Source organism: Stegodyphus dumicola, chromosome 1, assembly GCF_044657685.1.
Source record: "Stegodyphus dumicola isolate Sdum_Otavi_A_Nest chromosome 1, ASM4465768v1".
In the NCBI taxonomy this organism is placed as follows: Eukaryota; Metazoa; Arthropoda; class Arachnida; order Araneae; family Eresidae; genus Stegodyphus; species Stegodyphus dumicola.
In genome coordinates this window covers 53,397,887-53,425,078 of record NC_140768.1, presented here as the reverse complement: position 1 = coordinate 53,425,078, position 27,192 = coordinate 53,397,887, and the positions used below count along the sequence as shown (strand labels likewise).

The 27,192-nt window shown below is 31.6% G+C and overlaps 1 protein-coding gene across 4 annotated transcripts in view; it reads left to right on the top strand.

Moving 5' to 3' along the window:
- LOC118204253 (uncharacterized) overlaps nt 1–27,192 on the top strand; it is a 264,242-nt gene that overhangs the window by 184,531 nt on the left and 52,519 nt on the right. For 3 of the 4 annotated variants that reach the window (XM_085814551.1, XM_085814546.1, XM_035376592.2), the window contains exon 2: nt 6,427–6,527. In XM_085814551.1, coding sequence (XP_085670677.1) covers nt 6,470–6,527 — 58 coding nt within the window. In that variant the 5' untranslated portion in view covers nt 6,427–6,469. Of the gene's footprint in view, nt 1–141; nt 165–6,426; nt 6,528–27,192 lie in introns of those variants that run through there. The other variant, XM_035376600.2, reaches the window with a different exon arrangement.

The following is a 27,192-nucleotide window of genomic DNA, read 5'->3' as shown; positions in this document are numbered from 1 at the left end:
AACTATCCGTTTTGATCCAACCAAACTCATTACTTGCAAAGCTGTCAAGAGAAAAATTTAGAAAGTATCATTCCAATCTAGAGAAATTTGTAAAAAGAAGTAAATAAAAATCCTACAAAAGTAAATATTTTAACACAGTTCTTTCTGTTTGTAAGACGATTCAAGTAAGTGATATTTACTTTCTTAATAATATACTGAATATTATATAAGGTTAAAATAAGACTCAAAAGCAATCTTATTTAAAATGTATATAATTGCTGTCGAATTATTCTCATTCTGCTTTATTTGCCACCTCATGTTTTACATTCCGTGAAATTGTATTATAATTGTTGTAATGCAACAAACTAATTCTGTTATTATAATACTGTTTTCATCAAAAACAATTCAGTTATATAGTAACACATCTCATGCTTTAAGATGTTAACATAATGAAAAATATGATCATAATTGGAAGAAGATATATTGAAAATTAAATTACTTTGTGATGACTGCAGGTATGTACTTTAATTTTTAAACAATTTTAGATGATAAAATCTTTCAAACTTTGGAAAATGCGACATTAAATTGGTATTGGTTATACAGAAAGGCGGAATACTTTTTGAGGATGACTGACACTGATCCCCCATCTTCAAGGAATAAGCGTATTCTTCTTTACTGAAATTCAAATTAGAAGGCTTCTTTTCCATGTAATGCGAAATTTCTTAGTCTTAGAAATTTAGTTTTATAGGAAACTTTTATAAATATCAACGAAGACTAACACGATTCTTCGAAGTATTTCTCTAAAACTAATGCCATTCTATAAAGTCCCATCATACTTCCATCGAAATTTTATATAGAACTAATGTCATTCTAAAACTGAGATATTCTGATTGAATATTTTTGTTTCTTGAAAAAGAGAGATTCATATCAGTATCTCTCGAAATGCATTGAATTCTTGTCTTAAAGCAGCTTCAATTTATGGTTATCTATTGTTTAATTTTTTATAATGGAAGTAATTTGTATTTATATTATACATCTTAAGGAAAACCTTTCGGGGAAAACTCTATATAATTTCAAAATTCAAATTTAAATTTAAATGTAAACTTTAATTGTTAAATTAAAAAATGAAATTAAAAACTAAACTTATTCGTGTCGTTATTTATTTCGAAAAAATATGAGATAGATAAATTTTATAAAATTTTTTGAATTTAAATTAATAGATAAAATTCTTTATTATAATTTCCTTTATTCAGATGGTTTCAAAGATTTTTTAGAGCTTTTTGTTGCTATGTGTTCCTTTTTTATTCACATTAGCTCGGAAAATAAGCAGGTCTGTCGTTAGTTAGATACTATTGAGAAAAAGTGACATTACAGGTTCACTTTTATTTATCTGATTACCAATGAGGAAGTGCTATCAGCAGATTTGCATTCTTACACTTATTCAACCCTTTAGTGCAGTATAAAAAGTTACAAAATGTTGTGTTTCAAACTTCGAAGAACAAAAAGGGCATTTTCTTTTCGAAAACAACATGTAAAGAAATACTTCAGGATGAAAATATCCACGGAATGCTTTATTATGTAACAGCGGCTTCTGGCATCTTACGAACCAGAATTTCAAAAAAGCAGTTTAACAAAAACCCATTTACTTATTCCAGGGTTAAGTGAATTTAATTAACTGTATGTAGAAATGAAATAATTAGATTTGAGAATGCGCTTTAGCTGAAGTGAATGAAGCTTTGTCCATTCCTATTCCGCATTCTTGGAGAAAAGGGAATTTTGAATAATCAGGAAATTTCTTCATCTTAAATAATTCATTAAGCAATTTCAGTATAATTTGCAAACATTCTGCAAGAAATCGCTGTTCTGTTCAAGACAAAATTTCAAGAATTTTCGTTTACATTGTTAGTTAATGAAATATTTTCTCTCTAATGAGCTGACTTTGAAATTTGGAATGCTGTCTAATTATTTAAATTAGGAATTCTTTTTTTTTGTTACTTTGATTACCATCTTAAAATTACTTAGATTATTTTATTTGAATTCATTTTTATTTTTTAAACTACTCAGATGAAAAGGGAATATGTTTTTATGGTCGCTGATATATATGCAAATTTTTTATTAACAGGATCATACTGAAAGTTGTAGCTGAATATCTAGCAAAATATTTCCAGAGGTCTAATTACCAACAGATTTTAGATCCTACCAGCGGCCGAGCGGTAAAGTCGCTGAACACTGGTAATTCGGTTCGAGGTTCGAATCCCGCGAACGGGCTGGCTGCATGGGCGTTTTCGTGGTTTCCCCATGTGTAACGTGTATACGAGTCAGTTTCCCTTAGAAAGTCCTCCACGAAGGCATCCCTCCCCTTAGGCAGACAGCCCTTGTGTGCTTTGCCGTAATTAAATACACCAACAGATTTTATAAATACGAATGTTAAAATTCTGCAGTGAAATACTATAGCGACTGCTTTGTTTTTGCGTACATTTAGGAATAAATAGAGATAAAGTTGTAGTTAAATAGAATATTGACAAGTATAAAATTGAATAAATGAATAAGTAAAATTTAACAAAATAAAATAAAAACCGCAACTCTAATCATATTGCATTATTGGGGCTTAATTTAACTTAACTTTCCTGTTTTTAACGATTCTGAAATATGTGATAAACAAAATAGATATCCAAATACCACCGAATTGCCTTTAAATCGCTGAGTACGCAGCGTTCATTTTTTGTGGTAAAATAATTTTTTTGTTTGTTAGCAAATAATTTTAAAAATATGGAAGATTACTGTAGTGAAGATATTGTATACAAAACTGAGATTTGCTATGTATAACAATATTTTACAAAAAGAAAACTGAGAAAAAGCAATCGTGAGAAAACCGTGAAAAAAATAAAATATTTTTGAATGCATAATATGTTTTTTTATTTCTATTTTCTTCTTTTGTTTTTATTTAAGTATAATTTGGTCTTGTGAATAAACCTGACAGAGCTTTCTCATTCAGTATGTAATCAATATACATATCGTATCAGGTTCACATAAAAGATAAAAAGTTTTGTTTTTCCTCATTATCATTATCTGATGGATTCAGCAGCAACGTAAGCCAAGTCTAATATCTGCAAGTATTAGTACATGAAGTCAAGGAAATTCTGAGTTCTGAAAAAAATATCCATAGAATTAAACTTATTCTAAAATGTATGGGTCTTCTAAATACCCGTCACTAAGTTTTTATTTTATTTCATTTTTATAGTTTGATATGAACTACATTTTTAATTACTTATTTTGCAGCTAGTTCATAACGTGCCGAGTTTTGTAGGTACATATTTCTGAGTATAGTCTTTCTACAAAATTAGAACCAGTATGATCATTCAAATTAATGATTACGTCATTTCGCCCTTTTTTCTTTAATAAACTGCTTTAATTTCTTTCTAGCTGAACTTTTCATATATTCTTCTATTCATACTAATTATCATCACTAAAATCGAACTTTATTTATTTAATTTTTATGCGAGAGCGCTAATAAACAATTTGTCTGTTTTCTGCATTATTCCTTCTTTGAGTACTTCAAGTTTAAGACCTGATAAATTTCTTTGCATATATTCCTGATAAATTCTGTAGTGTTCTAAAGTCCTATCTTTTATGCAGATAAAAGGAATGGTAGTATAATCTAATCTTTAATTTAATCTTATTCTATAATTCTTCTAATGGTTGGGCATTTGTTTTCTTTAGTCGACGTTCAAATCGCAGCGTCTTATAAATCTCATTAGTATTTAACTACCCAATACATTACTTAAAGTCATATAATTAATTGTGTTATATTAATCTTTAATGATTCTTTTGCAAAAAGTTACGCTTCAAAAATCAAATTTATCTCTTCCGCAAGTTAAGTTTGCATCTGACGATAACGTAGCGTCTGAAGTCCATATGAAACTATATCAGTTTAAATATATTTTAATTACAGCTTCTTAAAGCCTGAGACAAAAATATGAAATGGCAAATGGTTTTTCTCGTATGCTGGTCTCCTGGATGCATTTACTAAAACTGGAATTTATGCTAAAAATTTCAGAAATGAATTCCAAAAATATCTTATTTTAATAAAAATCACGTAAAAATGGTCGAAAATTTAACTTTCTTACATTTTCGGAAAAATAATTCTGCAGAAAAATTTCTCAGCGCACTCATACCTGCTGTCAGTGAAAGTCGTTATTATTCTATCAACACAAATCATTACTTCCATTTAAGGATCAGCCCTTCAATTACATAGTTCAGTTACCAATCACGAGGTAAGGCGTCAGAATGTTCTATTGAATTTTTATAGCGAACTCTTCCGCTACCCCCAGGGTATATTGGAGGGGGAGAGTTTAATACAAAGCCATCATTCTTCAGAAGTAGATATACAATTGCCGTAATTACAGGTCATTGAATACGGCAGCTCTAAAGAATTAGATTACTTTTTTAATTTTTTTGTTCTTTTATTTTATCTCCGGTTCGTGTATATTAAGCGATTAGTTATAAAGAATCCAAACAACACGGTTCTTAAAATTTTTGTTTCTTGTAGTGGTAATTAGGGTATCATTATACTCATAGAAAATAACTTGGATTTTCAACTATGATTTAACATTCTTCTTAAAGCCAAGCTTTGAAAAATTCACGAATGTATTCCAGAAATTTGCGCCATATTTTTTTTTATTTACATTGCGTACAAGCAGATGCTTAATTAAAAGAAAAAGTACAGTTTATTTTGGCTGTGAAAACAAAGTGTATCCCAGTGCACTCGAACGCACTGCAAAAAAAAAAAAAAAAAAAAAAAAAAAAAAAGGGGGGAGGGCTGAATATACTACTCTTTTATGTTTGTGTTGTGATTTTTTCACTAATTGTTGTAAAAAACCTATTTAAAAAAAATGCCTTATTTTCTTTTCACTTTACTGAAGGATTCCAGTGTTTTATTTATTTATTCAAGCTGTTTTTTCCTCACATTTAAAGTTTTAGACACTTTAATTCCAGAAAGTTGAAGTTTTTATTGAAAAATAAATTATTTTATTTACATTTTATGTCAGAAATTCTACTATTGTTACATCAGTCGTGTCAATAATATGCGGCATCTAAATAGCAGCAGGTGTGTTTATAGGATTTTTCACGGGTTTCGTCAACAGAAAAGTACTCTTGGAGTATTTTTTTAATTATCAATGTTTCTAGGCAACGAAATATGACACACATAATTATTCGCATTTTTTTCCGTGAATAAATTTGTAAATACAGAGTCATTCTTTTTTTTTTTTTTTATGTATCTTACAAAACCGCTAGATATGAAATGCAGAGCTTTTTACTGTTGCTTTTGTTCCAGCCGTAATAACAACTTGTAGTCATAGACTTCTTCGTAGAATAAGTATTTATGATTTAAGTTAGTTTTATTCATTTATTTTAACTAATTATTGTTTATCTATCTGAGGATCGAGAATTTATCACTCCTTCGTTTTTTTACCAAAATGTGATTATACAGTAGATCCTTAAAAAATCGAGTAATTAAATTTCTATTAAACCAATAAAAATTTTAATTTATGGGGCTCCCCTTTTTTTGGATAGATTTAAAAGGCCTACCAGTGGTCGAGTGAATAAGACCTCTGAACATTGGTAACTTGACCTATTTAAATTTCGTGTAATGGGCTGGCTGCATGTTTGTTTAATCCCTTAGAACGAACGTCCTTCCATGAAATAACATATCCCTTGTACACATAGCTTTAATTTGCTTTGCTTTAATACAATAAATCTGGAGTTATTAAAATAGTACCAAGTTTTTAAAGTATTTTCAGAGTTATAACTGCTATTTAAAATATAAGATAGTCATTCTGTAAATCATTTCTAATTATAACTCCTTTTGACATTTTTAATTAAACTACAATTAACTGAATGCAAAATGTATAGGATAGGATTTATAATCTTCTGCCGTTAGCAAAAGAACTTTAAAATAGTAATAATCTCCTAATCTCTTGTTATGAAAATGATAATGTGCAAAATACCTAAGCGATACCAAAGTATTGTTTATGTAGTATTGGTGCATTTTCTTAGCAACTAAGTACCGTTAAAAATGCCGGTTACTAAGTACGGTTAAAAATGCCGGAAATCTATATTTGCAAATGACAGAGTGAAAAAGATTTAAATATGCACAATTGGAGGAGAAAATGCTGTTTATTGTACAATCTTTAAAGCCTCTATCATTCCGTTCATTTCGAAAGAAATGCTTCAACCACGCCTTTAAAAAGAATATATAACTGTATATTTTCCCAGTTCAAACTCGTAAAAATGATTATTACAGTCGTAAAAATTGCTATGAATTGGATGACTTCGAAGCAAATAAAAGCTTACTCTCTGTGAAGTTTAAATGGTTTCCTTTATACTGCCTATAAAGAAAGCTTATTTTGATGCCTGCAAGGCCTAATGTAAATATTTTTCTTTCAGGATTGTTGAAGTTACCGTTAAAAGACTGCGGAAACCAGAAAAAATGACCGTCCTGTTGATCGCAGTTACGTTTTTGACTCTGTCAGCCACAATTGTTGAAGGTAAGGATTTTTTTTTTTTTTTTTTTTTTTATTTGTTTCTGTTTTTTACCTTAGGCGGTGATGCTCAATTTAAAGCATTTTTTGTGCACTAATGTACCTAATATGACTCAAAAACGATATTTTAACTACGTTAAAAATGATGATTCGAGGGTATGGCAAAATACAATTTATTTGTGTTTATCAGCTTAAAAAGTTATTAGGAACATCCACAGCACAGCAGGTTGCAAAATTTCAGCTAATGAAATTAATACCATCTCATTTTTTTTATTTCATCAAACTTTTGTGCCATTAAAAGCATTTGTTTATTTTCATGTGTTATTGCGGACTGGTACTTAGTACAAAGTGATCCACAAAAGCCTTTATTTTTCCCCTTTTTTCTTTGCGGGTCCTAACTTTTTACGTGACTATTTATTTCAAATATGAACAAAATTTTTAATTCAGTTGCATTAAATCAGTGAATGCCCCTAACAAATAATGTTGCTACTTTATCATTTGTTTCGTAGTATTTTAATGTTTCTGCAAGTAAAAAAAAATTGTCAATTTTGCATCTTCGTTAATTTAATGATGAAACAGTCCATTTGCAGTTAATTTTTTAACTTTTTTAACTTAGTAAAACATCCTTTATTTCATTTCGTATGAGCTGCGTGGCATAAAGAATGTTCCATTATATTTAAAAAACTCTGCCATTCATATTCGCCTGATACAAAACCCTTCCTTAAGCTAATGCGGTATTATCATTATTCTTTCCATTATATTCAGGTTAAATATATTATTGACTCTGCCAAATCGAAGCTTCCCTTTTATATGCTTCACTTTCATGGGCTTTGGTGTCACATAGGATTGGGATAAAAGTTATATAGCACAAAACAGATAATTTACAACTAATCTAAATGATTCATGGTTCGTAAAGAATGAGTGATTGATAGTCGATGTACTTAGCCACCTTACTGATGCAATTTTTAAAACAGTTATCTCAAACAATGCATCAGTATCATCATCATACATATTTTAGGCTGTGACATGAATTTTAGAACATTCCTTTAAAATACTAAAATCCATATTTCAGTACTGGAAAGGCATGTTGGCTAAGTTAAGACTTTCATTAATTAGCATTTAAAACAAATGATAGTTTTACAGTCTACATATAACTGCCATTTTACCCACTTCAAAATTGTTTTTCTTATTTAAGCGAATTCTGATTACGACAAATTTCAGATTTTACTGTGTCATAACCAAAATCTAAAAAAAATTTTTTTTCGAGAAATTAATGAAATTTTTATTTTTTTTATCCTCACCATTTTTGTCCCCTTTTTATTTAATTTCTACACAAAACGTAGATTTATCATGAAGTTCTCGAACAGAGAATTTTATAAAAATGTTATGTGCTAAGCAAAAATTTTATGATCTGCTGTGCTAAAATAATCAAGAACTTGTCAAGGTCACATCGTGTACTTGTATAATGTGTAAAATAATTTGGCTGAATGAAACGATTAACTAGTTTCACGTGTGCTCAGAATCTTAATAAGTTATATTAACGACATTTTCAGAATGAAAAAAACTAAGGTATGCATTTGACCAAAAGCAGATTTGGCCTCTCCAGTTACCACTTTTGTCATCTACAAAATTATTTTCTGCAGGGATGTTTAAATGACGGCATTTATGTAAACTACCTACTTGATCTGCAAGTCTGCAAAACGGACATCATTTCTCTGCATAAGAAAGGAATCGAGACTCTTGAGACACGCGAAAAGAAACCGTCCTTGCGTGGATTTCACCGCCTGTAACGCGGAAGTCTAGGTCAACATTATTTAGTCGTTGTTTGTCGTATTAAAAGTTTCCGAGATGTAAATAAAAAACAGCATTTATATGCAACGCAAACACAGAACTTTTGTTTAACCTTTTTAAATATAGTAAGCGTTTTTAATAACTTAAGGCAGTGGCTTGAAATTCATTGCATGCGGGTCGATTGCATGACCTGAAAACAGCTGGCGGGCCAGAATTTTTTTTAGCAAAACGAAAATTTTAATCAGCAAATTAAAAAGAAATTTTAATAAATTTTAAGATTCGCTTACTCAATATTTATTAAACATACATAGACAATAATATTAACGTCGCAAATTAAAGTTTTAAATTTTTATTTATCTTCTACTAGAGGAAGTACCGGATACCAGTTGAGCTAGATTGAGAGTAATGTATTTTTACTCATGACATCATTTGAAAATTTGTATAATAGCATATTACACGTCATAAGAAATATGATGCGTAATTGTAATGCATAAAAAATGCCAAAGAAACAAATATTCAATACATATACCACAACTGACTACGTAATCATAGAACCATATGGTATATATATACCATATTACATATAGAATTGCCATTTGAGTCAGCAAAAACAAAAGTACATCATTATTTTGAGCAAAAAGGAATTATTTTGAGAGATATAGAACCCACATAAAAATTTCGATAGAAAAATAAACTAATTCTCTCTCATTATATCAGCACTGTTGCCACTCGGAAAAATGAGGGCTAAAATTAGTGTTTTAAGCATTATTAATTAATATTTCCGATTTTAGATTTTTTTTTGAAAAAAATGGACGTCGACCTTTTCCAGGACCCAGAAAAGAATTGTAGAAAGTGTGGTGAAGATATCTGTAGTAGTGATTGAGTTATTAGCGAACAAACAAACACACAGATTTTCTTCTTTATATATGTATAGATTGGTTTATTCCTAAAGTTTGGTATTCGTAAGAGAAGATTACATTTTTTAATTCATATATATTAACAGCTAAATATTAAATTCTTTTTTTAATTTAGAAAATTTGCCAAAAGGAACAAAACTTGGCAATAAATAATACAACCAAATTTCTTACCCTTATTTGTTAACCATTTCTTCTAAGCATAATAAAGACGCATACATTTGTATGTACATAATTATAAAGTTCTCTCTTTTTACAACGAGAACTTATTAAGAGTATTATGAGCATAAAAAAGGACATCCGCGAACTCATATAATGCGTATTTCCACTATTCTTCTGGCAAAAATTATTCATTAAAGATACATATTTCCATCATCACAAAAGTATGAAAATTTTCATGAATTTTATGTTTTTGTGTTATGGATAGAGCAGATAGAAGCATAATAGACCTATTTTCCCAAAATTCGTTTTTCAGAATGCATTTAAATTAATTAAGTAATGTGTAAAATAGGTGGAAGAATTCAATTCATACTTATTTACTTCCAAAAATAAGACAATTCTTAATTATATTTCTTCAATATTGTTGCGTGCGTACGGGTTCGTTACGAAATGAATGCACAAGTCCGATGAAAAATGAACAAAAATTTATTATTATCACAACAAAAATGCTTAAATTTTCTCAAATTATCATGCAGTATTACTCTCACAGTAGTAATCTTTTAACTACTCAAATGTCCACTAGAACGTAGTTCGAAACTGCTAAAGAACGCTAATCCGCGAATTCGCTACAATCAACAACAGTAGTTTTCTAAACAACAACAAACTAAGCAACTACAAACTGAGATGTTTTCTTCCTTTTATAAGATTTTAAAATCACGCGCTAGAATTTTCCAGTACTTTCTCGAAATCAAAAAGAGATATTTATTTATTTAATGCACGCGCTCTTGTATTTTCAATTTTCCGGCTTAGCTTTCTTTTAATATTCGTCACGCGCTGCACTGCGCGAGAAATAAAACCATTTAATTTATAATTGAACTAACATTAGCTTTTTAAATACCAAATTCGTAACACTGCCCCCTTCCCAAGGACTGCACGTCCCGGGCTGTACAATCCCTGGACAGGAAGCTAAACTTACGACTGTGGCATAAATGCATTAATAAGCATTACATTACAATAATAAATAACATGAACAATAAATGCAATACATAAAACAAATCAAATGCTATCAAATATAAATCAAATACACATTTAAAAACAAAATGGACCATGGTCTTATACTATTTACAATTATTTACATTATGTACTATGGCCATAGTAATGAGCTAACCTGTCGTAATGAACGACTTTAGGTTTAGAGTTCGAAGACTTACGAATCCGAACCACGACGTCATTCAGCCTGTTTAGGACTGTGTACGGCCCATCCCAAGGTGACTGTAATTTGGGACAAAGTCCTTTCCCTCGAGTCGGATTCCACAACCACACCTTTCTCCTTCGTGGAATTGATGTTCAGTAGCTCTTGTGTCGTATCGGGTCTTCATCTTCTCCGTCGCCAAGTTGACTCGCTCTCGTGCAAAATTGTGCATCACTTCAAACCGGGCCTGGAGATCTTGAATATATTCCTCAGACGATGAAGGAGCATCCGGAGGGCGGCCAAACAATAGATCACAAGGCAGACGAAGGTCACGACCGAAGAGCATCTGTGATGGAGAATAGCCGGTAGTCTCGTGGACAGCACTGCGGTAAGCCAGTAAAAAGAGTGGTAATTTCTTGTCCCAGTCCTGTTGGTTTCTGGAAACCACTAATGAGAGGTTATTAAGGATGGTTCGATTGAACCTCTCTACCATGCCGTCCGACTGGGGATGCAATGGCGTCGTTTGGGTTTTGTCAATGCCAAGTAGTTTGCATAGTTCTTTGATTACTGCCGAGGCAAAATTCCTTCCCTGATCGGAATGTAACTGAAGAGGCACTCCGAACCTGGAAATCCAGTGCTGTATCATTACCTCAGCTACTGTGACTGCCTCTTGATCAGGAATAGGATAAGCTTCAGGCCACTTGGTGAAGTAATCAATGACAACGAGTATGTATTTGTTGCCATCAGCAGTTCGTGGCAGAGGTCCCAGGATGTCAAAGGCGATACGTTCAAAAGGCGCACCTACGTTGTAACGTTGCAGTCTGCCTCGGCTGCATTTCCTCGGTCCTTTCCGACCTGCACAGGCATCGCAAGATCGGCACCACTTTTGCACGTCATTCTTTGCATTATTCCAGTAAAAGCGCTCACGAACTCTCTGTAAGGTCTTCATAATTCCAAAGTAAAGACCTGGGACATGTCATCTCTGCAGAAGGTGTGCGCACGGATCCTGAAAAGATATCAGCGGTTAAATCCTGGACGCGTCCCGAAAATGTCCATCAGCTGAGAAGCTTCCTAGGGCTTTGCACCTACTATAGGAGATTCGTGAAGAACTTTTCTTCCATCGCAAGACCACTTCACAAGCTGACAGAGAGAAAGCAAAGATTCTTGTGGACAAAGGAATGCGAGGATGCATTTAACAACTTAAAGGAAGCTTTAACATCTGCTCCAATCCTGACGTATCCTCAGCTCGACAGACCATTTATTCTCGACACCGACGCGAGCAATGAAAGTGTCGGTGCTGTTTTGTCCCAAGAAATAGACGGCCAAGAACGTGTAGTAGCTTACTGGAGCAAGTGCCTGTCTAAACCGGAGAGGAATTACTGTATCACAAGGAAAGAGTTGCTCGCCATAGTCAAAGCTGTAGAACATTTCCATCATTATCTATACGGGAGAAAATTCCTCCTCCGCACGGACCATGCCTCATTGGCCTGGCTTTTAAATTTCAAAAATCCTGAGGGTCAAATAGCCAGGTGGATACAGAGACAACAATTTTTGGTGTCAGAAGTGGGATTTGAATGCCAATAATAAGAGCGATGGAAGAGCAATTAAGGCAGTTAATATCAGCCTTTGCCTCATTTAAAGAAGAAATTAAAGAGGAAATGAAATTGGGCCAGGAATCCGTTAAGGAAGAAATGAAATTGGGCCAGGAATCCGTTAAGGACGAAATGAAAGCCGTTCAAGCTGGTCAAGAAGAAATGAAAAGAGAAATTACCTGCATAATAGAAAATAAATTTGAAGCTATAGAAGGCAGAATTGACACAGTTGAAAATAAAGTTGGACAAATTGAAGAAAAAGTTTCTTCCGTAAAAGATCAAATTGAAGAAAGAGTTTCTTCGGTGAAAGAAGAAATAGAAGAAAACGTTTCTGCTATCAAAGAACATATAGAAGGGAGAGTTTCTGCTGTGGAGGAACGAATTGAAGGAAGAGTTTGTGCCGTCCAACACCAAATCGAACAACAAATTGATGATAGGGTTTCTGCAGTAGCCAAAGAAGTGGATATTTTAAAGAAATTCGTAGCGACGGCAGGGAATAATAGTGATGGTTTTAAATTCTTACCGATGCCTGCTCGTCCATCTCTGAAGCTATCCACATATGATGGGAAGACATCCTGGCAAGTGTATAAAACACAATTTTCTATAGTTGCGGATGCGAATGGATGGGATTCCCAAGCGAAGGCCTGTCATCTCGCCGCTTCTTTAAGAGCCGACGCAGCGGATATCCTTCAGACTCTTCCCGAAAACAAAAGGTTAGATTTCGAAGCTCTGTCCGGCGTCTTGGAGCTGCGCTTTGGGGAGAAGTGTTTAAAAGACTACAGCAGGCTCCAATTAAAATCTCGTCAGCAGAAGCCTACCGAAACACTTCAGGAGCTCGCCACGGATGTTGAAAGGCTATCCCACTTCTGACACCAAAAATTGTTGCGTGCGTACGGGTTCGTTACGAAATGAATGCACAAGTCCGATGAAAAATGAACAAAAATTTATTATTATCACAACAAAAATGCTTAAATTTTCTCAAATTATCATGCAGTATTACAATATCTCACAGTAGTAATCTTTTAACTACTCAAATGTCCAATAGAACGTAATTCAAAACAGCTAAAGAACGCTAATCCGCGAATTCTCTACAATCAACAACAGCAGTTTTCTAAACAACAACAACCTAAGCAACTACTACAAACTGAGATGTTTTCCTCCTTTTATAAGACTTTAAAATCACGCGCTAGAATTTTCCAGTACTTTCTCGAAATCAAAAAGAGATATTTATTTATTTAATGCACGCGCTCTTGTATTTTCAATTTTCCGGCTTAGCTTTCTTTTAATATTCGTCACGCGCTGCACTGCGCGAGAAATAAAACCATTTAATTTATAATTGAACTAACATTAGCTTTTTAAATACCAAATTCGTAACAATATTATGCTTATTGTTAATTTTATCTCTAGTAGCTGCAATTTTATGTTAACATTATTTGATTCTTGGACACTGTGGGATAACAAATTTATGTTTAGTCAAAAATCTGTATTTTTGAATCTTCTGAAACTTTTAAGTTCTCAAAACTCCTAAGAGGTTGCTGTTGATCGTAAGCTTTGCCGAGAATATAAATGGTATATTAACATATATTTTACAAATTATCTTTATTAGACAAAGTAATTTTACAATATAAAAAACAAAGCAAAGAAAATACTTAACTAATTAAAGTGCATCAAAAAGAATATTAATAGTATAGTAATAAAAATACCTCGTACTTTTAAAAGACGAGTAGTATAGTGCTAAGTATACTTTGTACTTGCTATAGTAGTAAGAATACTTTAATATGAATAGTAATATAGTACTAAGTATACTCTGTATAACTGTACGTAGTATTTAGTATAGTACTAAGAATGCTTAATATTATACGATGAATATTATTAAATTTATTTCGATAAAATAATCATGAGGAAAAGGAAGTACATTTTCAACAGTCTAGTATTTTTATAGATACTTTGTAAGACGTAATCGCATTCTCCCGAGAATGCTCTCGGAGCGTAATAGGTAAAACGTCCAACTAACATTCGTAGAACCATGATTAAAGTCCCTGCGTATGCATAGCTGATTTTTTGTGTTTCTTGGGGAAACCGAGGGAAAAAATGTCTCTCGAATCTAGGTTTTTATCTACTTTTCAAAGGTGAATCGTCTGGCTGTGTATCGTGCCTGTATATATATTGTCTTAAATGATTCAAATATTGCAGACTGCATATGCAACATTAATACCTCAAAACTAAGATTTGTAACAGAGTGAATATTTTATGGTAGTGAATTATCAGGTAGACTAGTATTTACATACATTTTAAGCATTCAGAACATTCCCAGTTTCTTTTTAATCTGTTTTATATTAGCATGGTTCATCCATAATTTTTCAATTGACCATAAATCTCAAAATACTTTCTGACAGTTACTAAAAAATAAAATTTCATGCATAAGGGAAGCTGGGTATTTCAAATGTGCTTTATTCAAGGACCAACTGTATTTTATTTTTTACAGCAGCAGTCATAAGTTTTTTTAAAACATTTTTTTATTACGGCTGCGCACACAGTGATATCCGCCAAAGATAGGGATACCCCGTAGAGAATTTTTTTAAGGGAAATTGGCTTGTATCCACTTTACACTTGGAGAAAACCACGAAAACGCCCTTGGCCACTTACAGGACCCACCAGACCGAACTAATTGTGTTTAGCTCCTTTACCGCTCGTTTTACCGCTTTGTGTATCATAGTCATAAGTTTTAGCTTGAAAATTGCAATTTTTAGTCGGGTAAAACCGTGTGCATTTAATTTTTTATGAGTCAATTCACCTCCTTTTAAAACGAGAGTATTCGAAAAATCTTCTTACATGTAATGTGAAAAAAATCCATATTTCCTTATTATCAGTACTATGCTAAGAATATTATTGAATTTATTTCTATATAATTTATGCTAATTAAAATCATTTAATAGAAGCTATAAGAAGGTAAAAAGCTCAGATATGAAAGCAAATTATTAGTTGATATTTTCCTTTGATTAAGAATGTCTTTGTTAGCTCTTAAGTTCAGATATCATGTCAGAATTTCCTATAAATTAAACAAATTATTCTATATCAGATGACAGCAGCAGTGAATATCCTTTCCCCCGGCCGCTGTTTGATTTTCCTAATCAAGGAACCAGCGAACCGGAATGAAGGTGAACACACACTAGGCCATAAAATAGATGAATCAACAAAATCAAAGTAAAAAAAAAAAAAAAAAAAAGCTACATATAAAAAAAAAAAAAAAATGAAGATCAGTTCTGTGTCAAGTTCATTTGGTTCGGAAGCTCATCTAAGGACAACTTATCGGAAAAAAAAAAAACTGTGACGTCGGAATTAACAGCAAACAGCACCTGGCAACTAGTTATGCATATAAAGCATTCTTCAGCAAATGATGGAGCTGTGCTTGTCGAACTCTGAGTTACAGAGCTTTTTTTGGTTCAGCTTGACCGAAGTGGGAAGATAAACACATAGTTTAACCCAGTTAAATCATCAGTATAGAATCTTCTTTTTAAACCTTTTTTTCTGAATTCCTTCGAAATGAATAGCTCTATTATAGCACACTTCCAACTAAACAAACTACAACTTTTCAATTAAATGTATTAAATTATAAATCCCATTCGTCTACAGAACCTGTTGTTATAAGATCTTGCAAGTGATTTATATAAAATTTTATTGCTTACTTATATGTAAATAAAATTTTGTAAATACTACCCTAAAGGTCGTCACTGAAAAAACGTTCATACATTTTTATTTTATGAGTAATGTATTTTTATTATACATTACTTTATGAGCAATGTATTTTTATTATTAATGTATAAAGTAATGTATAATAAAAATATATTACTTTATGAGTAATGTATTTTTATTATACATTACTTTATGAGTAACGTATTTTTATTAGTACTCTGAGTAAAATATAAACAGCCTTAGAAGTTTATAAGAGATATAATTACCATCTGCGAAAATTAGATGTGGATTACTGCATCTTTTGATTAAAAAAGGACACCAAAAATTAAATTTTAAATTTTGCAGTCCACATTGCTTTATCAGGATAATTTTTCGTTTAAAATGGTTTCTGACGTCGAGTTATAATACTATTACACAGTTCACAAAATTCTTGCATTAAAGGCGTTTTTTTATAAACATTCTTCTGAGTATCACATCTGCCTTGTGCATTCACCTTTTAGCACTTAAGGCTATATTAGTGGTCTTAAGAATACATTAAGAGAATTTGCATACTTAGCCTTTAATTTTAATTCGAAAGAAATCTTATTTGCTTGGTTTTTTCTGAACGCCTCCGTAAACTTAGATAAACTCTCGTCTTATGAACTAATTAAATAAATTGCTTATCTACAGAATTTATAAGACTAAATAATTTTGAATAATTTCAGCAAGGCTACCAAACGTTCACTAGTGGAAATTAAAATGATTACCAATGCACATCAACTTATATTTTATAAAATACAATTTTCTTAAGAAAATTTAAATCACATTTTTATTTGATTTTATATAATTCATTCAAAGAACAGCCGATGAGAAGAGGGATATTTTGGATTAAATCTCTCCAAACCGCAGGAGGAGCATTTGAGATACGAAAAAACAACAAAGGTATCAAGCAACAACATAATTAAATAGCTTCTTTGGTACAGATAATTGTTTTTGAGGGTAAGAAAATGTTGATGATGAACTCAGAAATGGATCTTCAGAAAATAACGAAAGGTTTGGCTAATGCTGTTGAAAAATTATGAGCTGTCGGTTTGAATGACTGCGGATGAGAGCTTAACATCAACAAAAGGATTTGGAAAATTGCTTTGGAAGATCTCAGAAAAAAGCAAAATTTGCTCTTGTTTATCGCCTTGCGCCGAATAAAGCGAAGCTCGAATTGTTGCATGTCAAGATTTGACCGAGAAGCAGACTGTCATCTCAAAAATGTTTCTTAGACATCTGTCAGCTCTGACCAAAGTTATATGTTTTCTTTATAATCCCAAAACAAGCCGACAATCATCTGCGTGTACAGATGGCCTTGCATACAGAAATTTCGATCTCAGAACTCTCGGATAAAGACTATATTGGTGGTTTCTTTGATTGGCAAGTTGTAATTTTCCAGGTATTTGTACCAGAAGGATAGATAGTACACTTTTTATTCTATAACAACATAGTAGATCGATTTGTGAAAACAATTTTATTCCTTAGGCCAGAAAAAATTTTATCAGATAATTGTGTTTGCTGTCATTTATATGCTATTAGTATTTAAAAGGCTATGGTATATTTAAATTTATTAAATTAGTCTTAAAATTTTATTTAACGCATTTATTAATACGATTGTTAAAAGGACGGGACGTGTTTTAATTGGTACAGTATTATCAAAATTTCAAAATCTATCAAAATAATAAAATATTTTTGATTGATGACAAATGCATTACAACTTTACATGGTCTACCGAAAAAATTTGGGTTTAAGTAATAAAATTCTAAAGAATGTTTAAAATTCCACGTAATATTTAGAGTGTTGTATATATATATATATATATATATGTGTGTGTAATGATAGTACAATTTTGGAAACACTGATGTAAGAGCACTGAGATAGAAGCGTAGTCATGTTTTAATGTGTAGATAGCGGAATCCAGTACTTTAATTTCTGGCCTCAGAAGACACTTTATTGCGTAGTTGGAAAGATGAATGCACAAACCAAAAACTTCCAGATATGGCCGTTTCGAAACATAATTTTATTGCAGGATAATTCACATCAGGTCATCTTTCTGTGGATAAGACATTTTTCAATTATAGTTGAATGCAATAATTTTCATTTATGCGTGTTTTAAAGTACTACGTCATCTTAAGCAAATAAGCAGCAGCATGGATCAGAAGCGTCTTGTCAGGATGAAAGCGGAAGCGAGAAGGGCGTAGCGATTCAGAGGAAGAAGGGAGGGAGTCAAAAAGCTTCAGTTCCGAGTTAAATAGTTTCGGTTTATAATTTGGTGATTAGTCAAAAGGTATCTGCATGAAACGTTGCGTAGGATAGCATGATTAATTTACATGACGCAGTTTAGACTCATAGCTCTATTTGTAACATAGAAAGATAAATCCTCAAATTAAATTAAAAAAATAAGAGTTTATAGTCAATTAAATTTAGAAGCTTGTTTTTATATTTTTTATCTTACATATATACGAGTTAGGCAATATTTAGTGTGTTGTAGATGTACAGAGGGTGTTCGTACATTTTTGTAACGATTTTGATTTTCTCCATGAATTTAAATATTAACTTTATAATACAAACGTGACTGGCATCAAATTGGAATAAGTTTCAACTATCGTCTGCAGCATTAAAAATATTCTTTTCTTCAAAATGTTGCTGAAAAATGAACAATGGATTGAAGGCTATATTTATGCGCTGTCCGAAGAAAAAAAGGTCTTATTCAATTATTAAGAACAGATTTGAAAAACATTTACTCGGAAAATAAGTGACACAATTAATATGAACGGAAAGAACCGTCAAAGTTTACATCTGACTTATCAATATCTTGCATATTGAAATTTCTTTAATTATGTAGTCGTATTATTATAATAATATTCTTATTTAGTTTTAGAAACATCTATAAAACTTAGTTTTTAGACGAGAAAAGGTGTGTGTGACAACAATAGTTTATCTGTGACATTGGATTATATATATATAAATTTAATTCAACTCTCTTTAAAGCATATTAAGATCATAAACACATATATAACTTGATCTGCGTCTGCCATCTTAAGAAAACGCGAAGTTGGTATAAAAACGTACAGGATATTGATGTTGTGTGTAACTACCAATTATTCTAAGTATAATTTAATAAAATATTTAAAATTTGTTTTAACTAATTAAGCGGAAAACTGCTTTCAATAAAAATATTTTATTTTATTGCAGATTGTATTTCGTCGATAAAAGTGCTTGGTAATGCTCAGAAAAATTAAGGGAATAAATAAATATATTAAGATGCTAATGAGGGGTAATATTAAAACAGTGCAAAGATCCTTAAATTAATTTATATCTGGAAAGTTTTGCAAAATATGATTAGAAACGTCTGGAAAAAATAATTGTCTTCCTCGCTTTATCCACTATCTTTAACATTATATTGATGCTAATAATTTTCGTTTAAGTAAAATGCACTGTTTTATATGCCTTCATTGCAACACCGTCGGTTTAATTTTACGTTTTAGTCTAAACTTTGACACCTGAATATTAAACAAGAAATATTATCAATCATGAATATTTTAGTTAGCAGTGTTATTAATAAAATATCAATGATAGTGATTCTTACTTAAATTATAGGTAATATATATCGAAAACAATAAAATGTATGAAGAGGAGAGCAAATTCGTACCATCTTACTTCCCGGTGTAAAACATAACCGCCGAATAGTGACAATACTTCAAATTACAATAGATACATATCTTGTCAGCTCAGGCTTTAAGTTTCTTCCTCATACTCAACCTTCGCGCACCTTAATTGTTTTTTTTTACCTTACCATCCCTATTCTGATATTCTCATACGATAAATTATCGCAGCGAGTCATCTGTATTTGTTGGAAGAAACATGTCTTCCGTCTGTGCCGTGAACTTGCGATGAAAACAAAACAAACTAAAGAAATTAAACCGGGAAAAAAGTAAAAAAAAAGTGCCCGAATAGAAAGTTCATGCGGGTGTGGGACGGCGCTCGCTGAGCTGCATCCACCATCTAACGGTGTACACGGGAACGTAATAAAACGAGTATAAAAATAAAAGAAAGATGAATCCTCGGCCTTCCAATTTCATCAAGAATAATGCATCTCGCGAGAGCAATCGAAGCGGTGCTGATGAAATAAAAAGGAAATGCATGACGGAGGAGCAGAGGACACGGGGTAAGAAGACAGGCACATTAGGAAACGCTCAGTTATGACACGAATGCCCAGTTAGTTTCCGTGATGGCATTTTACGCTTGAATATGACAAAACAGGACATCGTGCGACGAAATTGTTTTCTCAACCTTGTTGAAACTTTGTCGTAAGGACAAATCGGATCTGCCCTGAATTTTGCATCATTATTATTAAGTGATTTTGTATAATTTTGTCGGAAAGGAAATGCCAAAAAAAAAAAAAAAAAAAAAAAAAAAAGAGCGGCAGGAGAACATCTTGGGTCGATACGGTCACACACTTGCCTAAGTTTAGATACGTCGAGGAATGAAACGAGTAACGTATTTAGTTCCGTATTAAGAAAAAGGAAACTTTTGTTAATTTTTTAAAGTTTTGATCGAAATCAAAGAGAAAGGGGGGAACTAAATAACGTTATCTTTAACTGCAATGTATCAGCAATACCGAATATTCACTAAAAATATTGGAGAAAAATAACACGGGCTTTAAAAGTGGCAATGTTTCCCAACATCAATTAATTTTTATCATCATAGCTTTGTCATTTAAACGGAAATGCGTATTTCATAAAATAAAAAAATTCAGTACATTATAGTGAATAGTGTACTTCCTGTTTAAGAAATAACTTTTGAACATCTTGCTTTTGTGGACAGATTATGTCCATAAAATTTGTTTTCGCATTAAATAAGTTCTCTTAAACTTCCAAGCTTGGAGTACCAGAAATTTTAAAGAAAAAAGGTTGCAAGGCATAGTCGGACTGAAGTTTTATTATTATCTTAGAAAACTTTTCAGTGAGCTATATACGGTACTGACAACGTTAAAAAGAGGATTTCTGAAACTGGAATATTGCGCTTATATACGGAATATTATCAGGTTTTTTTAAATTTTAAATGTTTCTCTAAGTTAGTTTTTTATTATTTATTTATTTTATAAATAATTTTTCATTTAAACTGCAATACTATCAATTTTCAATAAGCGCTTTCACACTTTCTTCTGTAGGACATTTATTTAGTTGTTTAAAGGAATAATTGTGATAAAAGATAAACAATTAAAGAGTAGTTTTATAATGCAGTCTTTTTTATATTATTTACACAAAATAAAATAAGAAATTTTTAGTTTACATGGATTTTATGCCGAACAGGAGTGCAACATTACTGTCGAAAATGATGTATAAACTTGACTTCTTAGTTATTTACGAGAAAAGGAATTAAATTATGGGGCTGTCAGTTTCAAATATTCCTTAATGATATGTTTCAAAAATGCATAGAATGAGGTAACAAAAAACAAAAACAGCGAATTAAAGTAATTGTGTTAAAAATAAATCTTTTATTTTGTTAGAAATGTAACGAACATGCATAAAATACGTTTACCTTTATTAAAAAAGTAAAGAATATAACTGAAATGAATGGAAATTTTAGTTTCGTTTTAGTAATTACAATTAATTCACCAGAAACCTCCATCCAGGTGTATATGTGTGTAAGATTTTATTATCCTGATGTTAAAGGATTTATTCCACGAGAAGTTGGAGGTATTAATTTCTAAGCATCAGATCTATGGTAGAGGCTGAATCTGACTTTCTTTGTACACTGTTAATTTAATAATATTGTTGTTTCTTAACTACTGGTCTGCCACGACAACAAGTGATGAGGAGCTGCAACCACAAAATCTATTAGAAGTCAAAGCTCTTCTGCGGAGGTAGACCGGTTGCTCACCTTGGGGCTATATATGTTGTTATATTAATTACTCAATTTTGTCATATCGAAAGAGGATAATTAAAATTTGAGCTATCGGAATATAATAGGAAAATAAGATAATTAAAATACGTGAGGTAGAATTTGATTTATATTTATAAAGATGTTATCAAAAGTAACTGTTATTGACAGCTGTTATTTATTTTCGGAAGTGATGAGAAAATCATAACGATATGGATAGAACTTTTTCTTTTTATTGCATTACAATCACGAGCAAAAGGAAAATGAAAAAAGAAATTTCTTTATTTAAAGTTATTCTTAAAGAGGAAAATGAAAAGTTCTTATATGATTCCTTCAAAATGATGAAAAATAAACAAATAACCAAAATTTCATGTTAGGGCCACTATATTGTAATATATCGCTTGGTTGGTTATCTATTACGGTAAAGAACAAAGAATTATCTGTTCTCATAAGGGAGCGTATGCTTTTGCGTGCGATCTTTTCAACGGAAACCGGCTGTTAATTGCTTTATACAGTGGCAGAACCTGAAATCTACATGCCTAAAAAAATATTGAAACAGGTGTCTTTAGTTTATCTGATAACATTCAAAATGATCCATATGCCTGTCTTTAGATGCCATTTTATTAAGTCCTCAGATTTTAAGACTTTATCTTTCCATTATTTAATTATTTTTTCTTATGTCCGAACTTATGATGTGTTTCTGCTTTTAGTATGCTGCGTATTGCGGATTCAAAACTTAACATACCTGTTACATATGCACACAAAAGAAAGACGAGGAGGGCACTTTCCCCCTGTCAGCTGTTATTTACTTTAGTGAAGAGGACTATGGCGTTCTTTTTACGTTAAAGTTATTATAAGGCAATCAGTAAACAAGATAAACTACACTTATTTAGTAGTCTCAGCTACGAGCTAATATGCAAAATGCATTATGTACCGTGATTCAAACGTTGGTTAATATTCTAGCATGCTGTTTAGATTGATGAGCCAGTTCATTTGAATTTAAAAATAATACTAAATGGCCTTGAGGATGTCCAAGCCGTCGTAATTCGCCTTTACCTGAATGGTCGTACAGACTCATTATTTCGCAGAAAAAGGAACTGTCTACAGCGCTTAAAAGAAAGAAAGCATCATGTGTAATCGTCAGAAAGATTTCGCTATCACCGAAAGTGAAATCCACAAGTGGCAATGTCGTCTATATTTCTGCTAGACTAGAGTGTCACTCTGAATAGTCGCTATAAAACTTCCTGTGATGGTGGACTGAGGGACTGCATACCTCCTGTAACACTACAAAACATCAACTGCAATAAACAGTAATAAACGATCCTGAAAAATAAGAGGTACTATTATATTAAATTTTAGAATGTGTGACCTAAAACGTGTACCTTTTAATCAATATTCTTTATAAATTATATTCTTTCAGAAATTTATAGATTTAATTACATAATTAATTTTCATTAATATTCTAGTGCATAAAAGTCTCAGTTCTTCATTCTCAAACCGAGAATAATGCCTAGAATGTTACTGAATCACTGTCTGTTACTATTCTCAGAGGCCTCAGATGTCACTGAGTCATTGTTGTCAAAAACCAAGAATGTCAAGGAATTACGTGATTATCAGTAAACAGAAGAAGAATTTAAAAAAAAAAAAAAAAAAAAAAAAAAAAAGGCAGAATTTTTTTCAAGTTGGGTTCGAAAACTTCATTCTCCAGCTTGTATACCTTGGTCATCAAGTCACTGGAGCGTCCTTCTTCTTGATTAGTATTTAATTTTAAAGAATGTGCTGAAATTTACACTTCAAAAATTACTGTCACGGGTCGTTGAACTAGCGTAGGCGAAGAAATTACATCATTGCCAATCAGTTATATTTGTAGTAGCGTTTCAGGTGAAAAGAATTTCAATTGTTTATGCTAGTAGGATTTTTATCGATCTTTTTTTTCATAACAAAATTGATAATAATATGAAATTAGCGTTGAAGATTAGCGTTCAAATTAACAGTTTAAATTAACCGTTCAGTTAAAAAAGTTGAATCTTTGTTTTCTCGATAATTTATGTTGTGTACGTGGACTTAATTGTCTGGAAATATTCTTCTTTCATAAATGAACCGAAGATTAGTTTTAAATATCCGATGGATAAACAAATGTTAGTGTATGATATTATGCGTTTCTACTGTTTAACCCGAAATTTATTCACAGAATTTCCAAGGACATTTTATAACTTTCAGTTTAAGATATAAAATCATTACTATTAAATTGGATTTGATCGGTCTTTTCTAATTTTATATATGCAAAATTCCACCCCCAAAAATTGTACAAAAGAGAAATGTGGTTTTCACGCATATATGAAAAGAATAGTTTATCTGCAACTGATATAATTTGTCAGATTTTCACTGATCCAGCTAGATTTCCATGCACCCTTTCTGTCCGAGTATCGGTTTTAGTCTAATTTGAAGGAAGTTTTAAAATAATCATTCAACTAAATATCAGACACAAACTAATGTCTATACTAATCACTGTGTATTATATAATAACGGATACCATCTCTAACTAATAATTAGGTGAGATACATCAATTAGCGCTATTATCAAGGACTCATGATTGCAGTAGAATTATTTATAAGACCACAGAATTACGTTATTAGAAGTATGTTATTGCACTGCCAGATGAAATTTATGATGAATTTCATTTTGCCACAGTGTTGGTGGTGTATTTAATTATGGCAAAGCACGGGAGGGATGCCTTCGGGGAGGACTTTCTAAGGGAAACTGGCTCGTATACACGTTACACATGGGGAAAACCACGAAAAGGCCCATGCAGCCAGCCCGTTCGCGGGATTCGAACCTCGGACCGAACTACCAGTGTTCAGCGACTTTACCGCTCGGCCGCTGGTGGGCCCATTTTGCGACAGTGAGCTGCAGTTCAATAAACGTTATATTCAGTTTTGTTAAGTTTATATTGCGCATTTTAAAACTTAGATGAGACATAATTTAAAGGCGATAGCTTGTTAACACTTATACTACTCTTGCTATTAGATTGTTATGGAAAAAGTTTTTATTTAATCTTTTTCATGGGCTATGAAGACTAATTTGCTCATATTAGAGCCATTTAATCGCTATTTTAAAAACAGCAAGGGATAGAAAAAGAAGTCGACAGGGTCTTACACTTCTATTCCATATTAAGGAGTAAATTTTAAGTCTCCATGGTTTACTGAATGTTTTTAGACATATTTAAAGTAGTGAACATGCGGAAGATATATGTCTTAGCTTCCAGGAAAAGGTTAAATTAGATTGGAAGCTAAATTTTATTGAAATTTGTGGCAGTTAATTTGAATTTGAAAATAATATTGTCATGCTTACGGCAATGATCTAGTTCTAGAATTGTCTGAATTGAGTGAATATAAAAAGGGCTAAATAAGTTAAAATGTAAGCATCATGAAATGCAACGAAACCACTGAAAACATTTCCTTATTTATATTTAATTAACATAATAATACTCTGCCTTTTTCTCTCACTAATCTGGATTGGCCTTATTAGGAAGACTTTCGTTCTGATCTTTTTATTCAAAGGCATGTAACAAATATAAATAATTATACAATATTATTATATATTCATAAATAGTATACATAAATAGTATTATAAATAGTATTATATATTCATAAATATATAATACAGAATATTTAGGAATACCAATAAAACGGTTGCCCAAATACCTGTTAAAAAGATATATTAACAATCTTATAGCTAATTAGATGCATGAAAATATTTCGCTTGCACTAACAAATAACAATATAAATACAACAACGTTATATTATAATTATTATATTTATGAATATAGTATTATTACTATAGACAATTATTAGTATTATTACTTGTTAATTATTACTTATTATTACTTTAAAATAATTGTTAAATTTTTTTTTTCGTTGCGAAGAAACTTGGACTGACGATTTTAAGTTAACTATTTTATATGGGAAGTATAGATAAGTATACGTATAAATACTATACGATTTTTAATACATTTGGAAGGTTTATTTTAATTTACAGTTTATTTTCATGTTAATTCCTTTCTTCACCCTGTCTTCTTATTCCATTAGCCATCATGCAAATTAAGTAGAGTTTAACTGGAGAGCGAATTTATAGTTATGGAAGACGATTGTAGCAACTAGCCAATACCGTTTACCCAGAATTTTTCACCTTTAGGCGATCTGCATATTCGATGAAGGACTTTCTGTATCTGTTAGCGCGCGAGGTTCGAATATCCATTATATGGAGTCGAGTTCGTTAATCATTGAAAGTTACCTTTTGTGTTGTATAAATATTTCAATTATTGACACCTCATTGATAGCAGTGAGTAGTATTTTCTAAATTTTAGTTTGTCTACAAATCGTAGTTTTTTTTTTAAATAAGACTCTTAGTTAAGTTTTACCTTTTGCTTGTGTTGCTGAAGTTTAATTAGACTTCTATTTAGTGCGAAGACGAAGTTTTATAAGAGAAAGGTAAGGATAAATAGTATAGTGAGAGATCGAATTAGGTTTCTTTGCAAATATTAAACAACTTAATGCGTACCTAAGCCAATTACTGTTTTACTGTTTCAATTGCTTACCTAAGCCAGTGCCTTATATTACACTAAACCTAATTTCAATTTTACATATTATTTCAAATACCCTCTTTAAACAAAAACAGAAAAAAACAAAAAAAAAAACAAAAAAAAAAAAAAAAAAATGTTTTTGATTACCATCTGATAATCCGCGCCCTCGGTTTCAGTATTGAATAAAATTACCGTGTTTTGGGGTATTTTCGGGTATTTACTCGACAGTAGCCCACCCAGGCATGTGCGTAACATGCGCATATATACGTGAACTTATAGGTGAGATTATGCATGTAACATACACCTGTATTTATATACTTTATGTTTAATCACCATTTTGCTCAACACTATCCACCGGTTTTTGTAATACAGATCATCGCCATACAGGGTTTTGCTTTTTCTCAGAAAATTTCTTGTTTCTTACACAGCGCTCCTTTTTATACTTTTATAGCTATTTATGAATAAAACGATATCTGTGGGTCTTAAAGATAGCCAAAACATATATTTTCGTGAATTTTAGAAGTCGCCAGTGATTTGACGATTTTTAATGGGGCTGCAGATAATCAAAAAGTAATGAAACTTTATTTATTTATTTATTTTTGCGGAGGGCTAGAAATGAGATTCTGACATACGGTAGAAAACGATGATTGGAATAAAGAAATATTGAAAATGACTCATAGGTAATATTCAAAATAATTGAAGAAGCATGCGAAACCTGACAGCGTTTTCGATGTTTCCATGTTGTTTTCATGGTATCTTTTGATAAGGGAGAAAAACAGGAAATAAAATTAAACGTAATAACGCATTCTTTGCGCAAACGACCTACTCTGGTATTTTTTTT